Consider the following 12,081-nt stretch of genomic DNA (forward strand, 5'->3'; position numbering starts at 1 on the left):
CGTTTTGGGTCAGTGACCCTTCTTCGGAACTGACAAATATTAAATATTTTTAATATAGTTTGTCAGTTCCAAAGAAGGATCATTGACCCGAACCGTTAACTCTTTCTCTTTCCACAGATGCTGCTAGACCTGCTGCGTGGTTCCAGCATTTATTGTTTTTATTTCAGATTGCCAGCATCCGCAGTATTTTACTTTTAGTTCATTTAAAAATAGCCAGGTCAGCCTATTCCTCACCCATGTGGAAGGGGCAAGCTAGCCAATAGTGGCAATGGTGTCAGCTGCCTGTGCGCTAGCACCATTTTTGAAGGGCAGCCAGCTGTAGCAGCATATTTGAACTTTTAAACCATCTTCCAGCCTGCCCCTGCCACAGAGCCCAATAAAATCCAGCCCATTGTTATCTCTCCACAGATGCTGTCTGCCATGTTGAGTATTGCCAGCATTTTCTGTGTTTCAAATTTCCAGTATCTGGAATACTTTGCTACTGTAGCACATCTGTCTGGATGGTAGCCTAATTCCTTGTCAGTCACTGATTTTTGTTGCTGCATTGTGGCAGCTTTGTTGGCCTATGTAGCATTACATTACTCCTGCACCCTCCCTCAATCACCAAGCCAAACAAATAGTAAACTTGAGGGTGAACAAGTAAACTGCAGCTGGGAGAGGATATAGCCTTATCACATGCCAAGCTTTGGAAAAAGAAAAATGAAGCTTAACCATTTTTGGATATTTATTAGTTTTAAATCATTACACAACCAAAACAGTTAATATTTGAGATCCCACCATCCCCTAATCCTTTCCTCCTGAATTTCTTCCGATGCATCTTAATCAATATCCAGTTCCTCATCAATACACCTATTTGGCTGGTAATGAATAAATGTTTTCGTGATGTCAGTCTCAACAGGGTTTGCTGAATGCTAGGGCTCAGCGGTGATATTCACTTCTTTAATATTTTACTTGCAGCCTTGGTAGTTTTCACAGAAGATTCCTTCTTAAAAACTGACTTGATCACACCTACAGCCACAGTTTGTCTCATGTCACGGACAGCAAAACGTCCTTAAAAAAAAAAGAAAGGAAGTCAAGTCATCTGTACGGATTGAATGTGCTTAATTTGAAAAAAAATCCTACAGCAAAACATTCATCTAAACAAACTAACTCTTAAAAACATACCAAGAGGTGGGTATTCTGAAAAGCTCTCCACACACATGGGCTTGGTTGGAACCATCTCTACAATGGCTGCATCTCCAGACTTCACAGCTTTGGGGCTATCTTCCAACTTCTTGCCAGAACGACGATCAATCTTCTCTTTCAACTCCCTAAACTTGCAGGCAATGTGGGCAGTATGACAATCCAGTACAGGGGCATAGCCAGCACATATTTGTCCAGGGTGGTTCAGGATAATAACCTGAAATCATACAGAATCATGATATACTGAATTACAAATACACTCCATAAAACAAATGTCTTACCCAAAGAAAGAAATAGCCCTAGTTGTCTGTTGACCTAGTCTGTCTCCAAACAGAAGAATTGCAGGGGGGGGGGGGGGGGGGGAGAAAAAAAAAGGAGGGGGGGCAACAAAGCCAGGTCTCCCACTCAAAACTGGACTCCAGCTAGGAAGAACCAGAAGGAACAAGTCACAAACTACCTGCCACTTCAGCAGAGTACTGACGTTGGGGGTGGGGAAAAGAGACTTGCTGGCCATGGAACAAACCCAATCAAAAGTCTACACACTTGGGATGGGACAGATTAAGATCACAACAGGTTAATTAAAAAAAGACTAATTCACCACGGATGCAAGTCAAAACTAGTGGTTAGTCTTTTGATACACAGGGAAATCTAGCCAGGCAAGCAATTTTGTTACTGCTCCTTTCAAGCCTCAATTTGCAAGCTCAAGTCTAAGACAACCCAGGAACATATTGCCAACTGCCAGAAGAGAAACATCGATATTGCAAACTCAAATTGAGGATTAGTTCACAAAGTCCTCCCACCTGTGCAATAAAGGAAGCAGCTTCCATTGGAGGATCAACTTTGTTGTCACCAGCAACATTTCCACGACGGATATCTTTAACAGAAACGTTCTTCACGTTGAAACCAACATTATCACCAGGAAGGGCTTCCGAAAGGGCTTCGTGATGCATTTCCACAGATTTCACTTCAGTGACAATATTAGAGGGAGCAAACTTCACTACTACATTGGCTTTCAGTACTCCTGTCTCAACACGACCAACTGGTACTGTACCAATACCTGCAATGTACACCAAAAGAAAAAACAATCTGTACAAAACGCAAATTATACCCCCTTTGGTATTAACCTTCCGTTTGAAGGCTGTAAACGTATTATAAATTCCTATACCCATATGTAGAATGAGAAATTGATTACAAAGAGTACACAAATGTGTTATTGTGTAACACTATGAAAGACTTACCACCAATCTTGTAGACATCCTGCAAGGGGAGACGAAGAGGTTTGTTTATAGGGCGCTCTGGATGTAAAATGACGTCCAAGGCCTCCAGCAAGGTGACTCCTGTTGCATTTCCCTCTTTCCTGTCAATTTTCCAACCTTTGAACCAGAACATCTGTTTATTTAAAGAAAAAAAGAGAAAATTATCTACGGTGGGACACTTGCATTAGGCACCCAAAACTAAACATTCCAACCTTATAGCAATATCTTATTTGAGTCTTCAAAACAAGGAACAGCTCCATTCCAAACCTACACCCAGGCACTGAACACCTAATACCATAGGCTCTCAAAAGTATATGGCTCATAACAGCCCTGTAGCACTACTTAGAAACTTACATTTGAACTGGCTTCCAGCATATTGTCACCATGCCAACCAGAGATGGGGACAAAAGCTACAGCTGCTGGGTTGTAACCAATCTTCTTGATGTATGTGCTGACTTCCTTTGTGATTTCTTCATATCGTTTCTGGCTGTATGGTGGCTCAGTGGAGTCCATCTTGTTGACACCAATAATGAGTTGCTTGACACCCAGAGTGTAGGCAAGCAGAGCATGTTCTCTAGTCTGTCCATTCTTTGAGATACCAGCTTCAAACTCACCAACACCAGCAGCAACGATCAGCACAGCACAGTCAGCCTAGGAGGAAACAGATCTGTTAAGTAGCAAGCTGCTTGAAAATTGTCCTGAACCAATCTCAAAAGAAATATTACTAACAAACAAAAACAAGAAATGCTGGAATCACTCAGCAGGTCTGGCAGCATCTGTGGAAAGAGCAGAGTTAACGTTTCGGGTCAGTGACCCTTCTTCGGGACTGACAAATATTAGAAAAGTCACAGATTATAAGCAAGTGAGGTGGGGGTGGGGCAAGAGATAACAAAGAAGGTGCAGATTGGACCAGGCCACATAGCTGACTAAAAGGTCACGGAGCAAAGGCAAACAATATGTTAATGGTGCGTTGAAAGACAAAGCATTAGTACAGATTAGGTGTGAATACACTGAATATTGAACAGCAGCAAGTGCAAACCTGAAAAAAACAGTGGGTAAGCAAACTGAACAAACTAAGATGTTCAGTTCGCTTACCCACTGTTTTTTTCAGGTTTGCACTTGCTGCTGTTCAATATTCAGTGTATTCACACCTAATCTGTACTAATGCTTTGTCTTTCAACACACCATTAACATATTGTTTGCCTTTGCTCCGTGACCTTTTAGTCAGCTATGTGGCCTGGTCCAATCTGCACCTTCTCCTTTGTTATCTCTTGCCCCACCCCCACCTCACTTGCTTATAACCTGTGACTTTTCTAATATTTGTCAGTTCCGAAGAAGGGTCACTGACCCGAAACGTTAACTCTGCTTCTCTTTCCACAGATGCTGCCAGACTTGCTGAGTGGTTCCAGCATTTCTTGTTTTTGTTTCAGATTTCCAGCATCCGCAGTATTTTGCTTTTATTACTAACACAACATTGGCTCCTCTGATGGCTTGGTAGACATCACTACCAAGAGCATGGTTTGTGTTCGCGGTCACCAATGGTAAAACATGATATTGGCTGTGCACAGAGCAGGTAAACAGCACAACATCACCATTCTTTCCACACAAGACTGGCCACTTGTACAATATATATGCTTGGAGCAGCTAGCACGCTGAGCCACAAACTCATTAAATCAATGGCTAAGTTTGTTGACAACACAACCACTAGGTGGCACAGTGTGACACATGTGCAAATGCAGCCTCTTCAACAGAAACATCACTGTCTGTAAATGTCTCAGGCCAGCTGCCAGTAATAAAGATTGTGTCACTCAATTTAACAAAAAAGTGAAACCAAATGCCTCAATCACAGCTTTCAGTCTCCCACTGCCTTCAACGACCACCTACTTGGCACTTTACACTGCTCCATCTATCGCTTGCTCCCCACCCAGGGAAGCAGGCAGGCTGCTAGCGGCGAGGCGGGAAGCGAGTAACCAGTTGGGAGTGGCGAAATGGAGCAGCAAGCAGGTGGGCATTGGGGGGGGGGGGGGTGGAAAGAAGAAAGAGCAGCGATTGAAGCTGCTTTCCAAAACTCACCAGTGGCTGACGTCCCTTTGCAGGATGACATATTTGCACACATTAGTACTGAAAAGCTTGCTAAGCCCAGGTGCATTTTGCAGGTGTGCAAGGATGAATGCATTCTGCACGTGCGCAGTTTGGACCACAGTGATGATGTTGGTGTTTTGCTGCATTGTCAGGAGACACGCAATACAATATACCTTCAACTGCAGAGGATAAAAGCAGGCAGATGTTAAGTAAGCAGATCATGTGCTGCTGGACGGATTTTGTACCTGTGATGTTCCAGTAATCATGTTCTTGATAAAATCCCTGTGTCCTGGGGCATCAATGATGGTGATGTAGTACTTTGAAGTTTCAAACTTCCAGAGAGAGATGTCAATGGTAATGCCACGTTCACGTTCAGCCTTCAGTTTATCCAAGACCCAGGCATATTTGAAGGATCCTTTGCCCATCTACATGAACAAACATCACAGGTGAGTCTAGCCAAAAAAACCCAGGAGCATTCATTAAAATACTTTGATAACTGTCTTGTGCAGATTCACTTAATTCAGTTTTAGGTTAAAACAGCAGACTTACTAGCAACCCCAGTCTCATCCACACTTCCTATAAAAATTCCAACTGAAAATAACCAATTTTTAAAAACATTTCTTGGGATGTGGACATTACTGGCATGGCTAGCATTTGTTGCCCTCAACAACTGAGTGGCTTACTCAGTCATTTCAGAGTCAAGCATATTGCTGTAGATCTGGTGTCACATGTAGGCCAGTCCAGTTAAGGACAGATTTCCTTCCCTAAAAAAAGGAAATTAGTGAACCCAGTGTTTTTTTTAAAAAAAAACCATCAAGGGGTCAGGTCTCATGGCAGCTTTCAGTTCCAGGTTTTTATAAATTAATTGCCATGGTAGGAAATGAACCAGTGTCTCCATGACATTACCCCAGGCCTCTGGATTACGAGCAGTGATATTATACCACCATCTCGTCTCCCCTCTATGCAATACTAATCTATTTGATCACATCAATGTACAGTTTTCTTCAAAGTGAACTCCAATATTTGAGAACACAAACCTCAGCTGCTTCCTTTTCAAATTTCTCAATGGTTCTCTTATCAATTCCACCACATTTATAAATGAGATGGCCTGTGGTCGTAGATTTACCAGAGTCAACGTGTCCAATGACAACAATGTTGATGTGCGTCTTTTCCTTGCCCATTTTTAAGTTGGCGTGAATGCTGTTGAAAAAGTCAGAACGGGGTTACTAAGTTGCTCGATCGAACTGTAAAAGCACAAATTGAAAGTTGGCCGGACCTAAAACTTATAACCAGATATACAATTTACCTTGTATGGAATAGTTAGGCTCACATTACCAGATAACTTGTAGGTAAATTCTCGCAAACGCAGCTTTTCAGGGGAACGTTTGCAGAAAAAAAGGGCTGGGTGATTTGGTTGAAAAAAAAACATGTCCACAGCTTCATGCAGGGTCAGCAAATTGAAGAGTCCTGTCCAAGGACGATGTCACATCCTGCGAGTGTGTCAATGGGGACGTGGCAACCGACTCACTGAGTTAGTGCCGTGGTATCGGAATCACGGCCAACGCCAGATGGCTCTCTACCCATAGGCAGCAGAAATACCGGTTAAGCGCTCGGGGTGAAGTTCGACTCTGCTGTCGGAGTATATGTGGCGAAAAAGTACAATGAAATGCACGCAGGATAGTGTACAAAATTTAGGTCGAATTCTTAGCAATCACTTAAAAACTATCACAACTACAGGAAACGGGGGCGGTTGGGGGATTTCGTATCAAAAAACGAACTGGAATTAATAATCCGACGGGGCGAGGTGAATTTTAATACACGATTTAAAACTGATTCTCAAAAGGGCAGTGACGTTCTTCAAATCTGCTGGAACAGGCGGTGATAGTTGCTGCTCGGAAGCCATTATTGCATCAGACAACAATAGAGCCAGCCGCTCGTCCTTCATCTTTTACACAGTCTTAAAAAACACTAGTTAACGAAAAATACGACGCGACATAGTTAAGAGACATTCGACAGTTGGTGAAAATCCACTAGATGTCGCCGGATGGTAATGTTTAAAACTCGGATTAAAGTGGATTGTTCGCCCGCACATTCTCATCCCAACAAAAGCGGCCCTGAAAATCCGCACAGGCTCCGGGGCCCAGGCGGCCTACATATCCCGCTCAACACAATCCGCCTTTCAGATTCTGGTATTAAAAAAAAAATGTGGTGATTATTCCGCCATCCCCCTTTCAAGACACCGATATCAACCCAAAACGGTTGGTAATTTTATAGATTTGCCTTTGCGGAACTCGGAACTGGTCGCCTTGTCTTGCAGACGAAAATATAAAAAAGGGGAGGGAAACCCACCACACCTAAAACCCAAAAACATTCACATCATTTCTTGCAATGTCTCGATTTACTAGAGGAGGCCGAAAACCGAGCGGATGGCATTCGAAAAACACGGATTAAATCAGATTCTGCATACACGATTCCAACCCTGAAAAACTCCTCCCAGCAACAAGCAAACGCGACTTGGGGGAAAGAAAAAAAAAATCCACCGCATTGCACCTTACAAAATAACCGTTACCGGGCTCTTAACCAGCAATCTAGTAAGTTTTCAGAGGCCGATAGCCGTTTTCTTTTTCTCGAATATAGTTACCGTTCAGCAATCAAGCTGTAAACCTCCCTTTGGTTGACTCGGAGACTAAAGGACCGAAGAGATGGCGTCGTGGTAATTTATAGGCCGCAGGGCGGGCCGCTGACGCCAATGGCGCATTTCTGCCGCCCGCCCCCTTCCTGCTCCCTTCGGCCTCAAGGCCAGAAAAATGCGTTATATCTTTCTTCCCCCGCTTTTTAAAAATATGTTCTTTCCTTTTGTTATAAAACTATTATTAAAGTAGCGCATTCTTGATGTATACGCGCTTTTAAAAAATAAAGAGCAGGCCTTCCTGAGAAACTCAAAAACCGTTTGCCCAGGTCCAGCCAGGGTTGCCACCCATCCGGTTTTGAGTCATATTGACGTCTTTTTCTCTCTCTCAGTGCCTCCTCTAGAACTTTCTGACTTAAAAGCCAGACGCCAGAAATCTGATTAACTTTTTCCATCGACCTTCGCTGTGAAGCAAAAGTCTTCGTCACTGAAATTTCAAGCAATTTTCAGAATAACAAACATGAGAACTCAAGTTATGATTTCCAACTACTTTCGTTTTTTAAAAGACACAATTTATAAATTAGGCCGTAAGTGTCTCCCCCTCCCCGAAAGTAACATAAACAGTGATCCGTAATCATACATTTTATGTTATAGTCCAGAATAGCTTGAAATAAAAACACGAAGTGCTGGAAATACATGAGAAAGATTGTTTAGCATTTCGAGTAGAATAATTCCAACAGTTCACTTTTGGATATAGCCACTTGATCACTTTCATAGCTGAAACTAAAGGCAGTAAAAGTCTATTATTGATTTCTATGTTTTTTTTCACCACCTATATGCACAATTGGACCTGTGATTTCCGAGGTCCGGTATTGGACTGTGCAAAAATCAGAAACAATTCTGTCTTTATTTCGGATTAGAAAGAAAAAAATAATGCTGGTAATCGACAGAAATTATCCAGCGCAAAACTTCACCTTGAATGATCAAAGACTTCATGTTTATTTCTCAACATTACATATTAACTTTCTAGTTCAAGGTCCAGCTGAAATATGTCGAAGAAACTATTCTCTTTCTAAACCACATCCTTCGTCCTATGCATTCAACAGCTTTGTAAACATTTATGGAATAATCAGTGGCCTAAATGCCCTGGTTCATCCTGCTAAATGAGATAAATTGGTGACTTTTGTTGTCATTGGATTGCATCTTGCCCATGATCAGTATACTGTCCAAATAAATTTATGAAGGGTATATACCCATAAAAAAAGATACTGATAAACGATAATCAAGTCCTGGTTTTGGGTTTGAACCCAGTACGTTTGGCCTCAGCAACAGCACTACCAGCTGTGCCAAACTGACACTGAGCAGGTACAACATATACATCACATAATTGTAATTATGGAAAAGTTAATCACAAAACAAACCCCTAACTAACAGAGTTTTCCATTATAGTGCCACTTCTGCATTAGAAGCTTTGGATCACCATTAAATTGATATAAGAACAGCATTCTTGGCTCCTGTTACATTTTGGTGTGAGAAATGGAACCACCTGCAGCAATAATTTTCACATATTGCTAGCATTGCATAACTGGTACTAAGCTGCTTCAGCAAAGTCTCCAATTAAACCACTGGACTGCCCAGACACTTCCTAAAATTAAAAAAAAAAATGCGGGAAATACTCAGCAGGTCTGGCAGCATCTGTGGAGAGAGAAGCAGAGTTAACGTTTCAGGTCAGTGACACTTCATCAGATCCTAAATTAATTGGCAAAGTCTTTTTAAAGTTATGAGAGAATGGCATGCATGTTAACTCCTTTGTACTCACTTTTAAATGAGGCTTGTGTAATTCCCAAAATTCATTGTAAACTAAAAGTGGTTTAAGCTTTGAGTGAGCAATAGATCTTTTAAAATTCATGATAAATAAGGCAGACTGATCTAGTGTGTGGACATGGTCTTCTCGACCTACTGGTTTCAGAGCGGTATGTACAATATTATGATAGCCACAGTGGTAAGTAGATACAAAACAGAAATGTCACAGCTGAAATTAAACTAGGCCAGAAAATTTCAGGCATGAGAAACATACACACACAACCTTTGATAATCATATGACTACGAATCATCACTTGCTGCTTCATGGGATAGATGCTGCCAGTTTATTTAGTTTACAGAAAATGAACTCTAATCTTTAGATCCAATCACCAAGACAGTAATTAACCTGATTGATTTAATGTCGCCACCTCAACATGAAGTAGGTATATTACATTACCGGATTTACTTCTGTCACTCTATCCCCTTATGTTCACAGCTCTGAAGCCACATTTCTGAACACTTATTCTGGAATTACGACTTCAAATACCACCAGAAAACACAGCAAATTTGTACATGCTGGAACTTTTTAACTTGCTGGTAGGGAGATGTGGAAGGAGGATACCGGGGAGAACTTTCCTGGACTTTAATGCTTAGTCTTTGTGTGGTGTTTTCTCACGGTGATGTCAATAACCCAGTGATGTAACACTTTTCAACCCACCATCCATTATGCTTCTATCAAACTACATGATGTATGATGGGTGGGGGAGGTCTAAGAGAATGGAAGGAAAATCACTACATAAGATGTTACTTCGCTGATACAAACCATAAGATACTCCAGTTGTAAACATTTCTTCAGGAAACAGATACAAATTTACAGCAACATACCTTATTGATGTAGTCAAAAGGTTGTTGATTAAAGCCCCACTCTGGGATTTGATTGCATAATTTAAGCTGAGACATCTGAGCAGTAGGGGGAATGCTATCTTGTCAAATGTGTCTGCTTCAGATGGGACTGCCTGTTACTTACTATGTTTCAGGTGAACCTTCATTATATCCACACCCCAAGAATTTTTTTAAAAGTTGTTGGTGTGAAAGAGTGTGATATAGAACCTACTTCCTCCAAACTTATTCTGGAACCCTGATTGTACAGGGCTGGACTTTTCAAGCAATGTTTAGGATACCAGGGTCAATACAAGCTACAGTGATACCAATTTGAGTTTTGATTTGGACCTCTCAACTCTAGGTAATAAGGAATGCCAATGAAATGTTGAGATTTACTGGAATGATACCAGAAGAGAGAGGTTATACCCATCAGGAAAGATTGAACAGGCAGAGAAAAGGGAAGACTGAGGGGTGACCTGAAAGAGGTCTTTAAGATAATGAAAGGGTTTGATAGGGTAGACGCAGAGAAGATGTTTCCACTTGCAGACAAGACCAGAACTAGGGACCATAAATATAAGACAGTCACTAATAAATGCAATAGGGAATTCAGGAGAAACACCTTTACCCAGAGAGTGGTTAGAATGTGGAACTTGCTACCAAAAGGTGGGGACTAACAGATGCATTTAACTGGAAGCTAGATAAACATGAGGGGGAAATGTGCCTTTGCAAAGCAGGTTTGGAAACAAATGCAGTGGTTTTTGTCCAGGTTCATCCTGAGCAGCAGGACTCAGTGCTCTACGGGCTGGCCCCAGGGGGACACAGCGAGTTAAACAGCTGCTGGAGGACCATCAACTCGGTGAAAAACAAACAGTCTGCCCAAACCTTGCTGGTCTTTCAGTGCAAAGAGTGTTGCAGTCTGGCACATGCCAAGGTCCAGGACTACCTGCTGAGGGATGCACTAAAGCTTGGGGCAGCTGCCGCAAAGGCTCATTCAGGAAAAGCGACTGGGTAAGGCCCTCCCGCCATAGTATACTGAGGGGCTGGAAACAGTATAAAACCTCTCGGGCTGTATGCACCAGAGAATGTTTTGACATGTTGAGTCCAGCCCTGTACAAATGTGCATTGTAAATATAGCCTGAAATGGGAAATGTAGTGAGGCACCTCATGTACTCTAGTAAAAGAAACATCTGTATTGCATTTTTGATGTCAAATTTGAACTGTTATGTAATGTATTTTTGCAAATTTTATGAATAAAGTATTTTTTTCCAGAAAAAAATGAAGGAGAAAATAATAGGGTATGTTGATGGGGTTAGATGAAAGATGGGAGGAGGCACACGTGGAGTATAAGCATCAGCATGGACCTGTTGGGCTGAATGGCCTGTTTCTGTGCTGTAAATAACCCTAATGCTGTACATTTTTATTATAAGATAATTAACACCACATCCCCTAATAAATATAACACTTCCACCATTTAAAAATAAATTCATCGTATTAAGTGCTTCAAGACGAATAATTACATTGATAGAAGTTTTGAGGAATCTTTTGAAGCCGGCAAGGGAATTGGCAAGGCAGAGAACTGAAAGCAGGGCCAACATGTTTGAAAGCTTTACTACTGAGAGAGTGAGGGAGGGTGTGGTGAGAAGAGGCAGATTTGGAAGATGGTAGGGCACAGGCTAATAAATGGGGCTGGAGGAGGATGCATATACAAGATGGGTTGAAACTGGTTGGCTTTGTAATCAAGAACACGGATTTAGATTTCATTGCATTAAACATGGAGTGGTGTAGGTTGGTGAGGGCAGAGGTAATGGGTAAGTAGGACATTGTGAGATAGCATTTTCAAGGTGTGATGTGACATTATATAAATGCAAATTGTTCTTGTTTCAGTTCTTTAACAGCTGTCAAAAGACCCCAAGTTGCTAGCTTTTGAGTCTGCCATAAATGAGATGCTGCAGCCTTCAGATTTCGCCATTTGGAAACAGGAGACATTTTGCAAGAAGATTTCTATTTGGCTTTTCTCATTAACATTGTACTTTTACCCAAAATGTTACAAAATATCAAATAAACAAATCAGTATCAAATCAATCTTCGATTTCCAAAGTTGAGCATATTTGTAACAAATCATTTAAAACAATCCCTCTGCTGTTCGAATATTAGCTCATCATTTGAATCAATGTCCTCAGTTTCTTACTTTTAAGTCAATGCAGCTACATAGTTAACATTTTATCCTTCAATGACAACTGACAACAA

General features: G+C 41.5%; 1 protein-coding gene and 1 long non-coding RNA gene across 3 annotated transcripts; one reads left to right on the top strand and one right to left on the bottom strand.

Moving 5' to 3' along the window:
• Positions 1-711: 711 nt before the first annotated feature.
• Positions 712-7,271, bottom strand: LOC137347139 (elongation factor 1-alpha, oocyte form-like). 2 transcript variants are annotated; one of them, XM_068011278.1, is made up of 8 exons: positions 7,162-7,271; positions 5,558-5,720; positions 4,766-4,945; positions 2,793-3,089; positions 2,421-2,571; positions 1,983-2,239; positions 1,165-1,399; positions 712-1,050 (listed from the first exon to the last, which is right to left on the bottom strand). In XM_068011278.1, the coding sequence occupies exons 2-8, from the start codon at positions 5,699-5,701 to the stop codon at positions 932-934; spliced, it is 1,383 nt and encodes a 460-aa protein (XP_067867379.1). In that variant the 5' UTR covers positions 5,702-5,720; positions 7,162-7,271; the 3' UTR covers positions 712-931. The 2 variants fall into 2 exon arrangements, with proteins under 2 accessions (XP_067867379.1, XP_067867380.1); XM_068011279.1 differs by lacking the exon at positions 7,162-7,271 and adding an exon at positions 7,090-7,109.
• Positions 5,993-11,709, top strand: LOC137347140 (uncharacterized). The gene is made up of 3 exons (XR_010968871.1): positions 5,993-7,736; positions 8,599-8,876; positions 9,449-11,709. It is a non-coding gene; the product is annotated as an uncharacterized lncRNA (long non-coding RNA).
• The last annotated feature ends 372 nt before the right edge of the window (positions 11,710-12,081 follow it).

The sequence above is a fragment of the Heterodontus francisci genome, chromosome 31, assembly GCF_036365525.1.
Source record: "Heterodontus francisci isolate sHetFra1 chromosome 31, sHetFra1.hap1, whole genome shotgun sequence".
Taxonomy (NCBI): Eukaryota; Metazoa; Chordata; class Chondrichthyes; order Heterodontiformes; family Heterodontidae; genus Heterodontus; species Heterodontus francisci.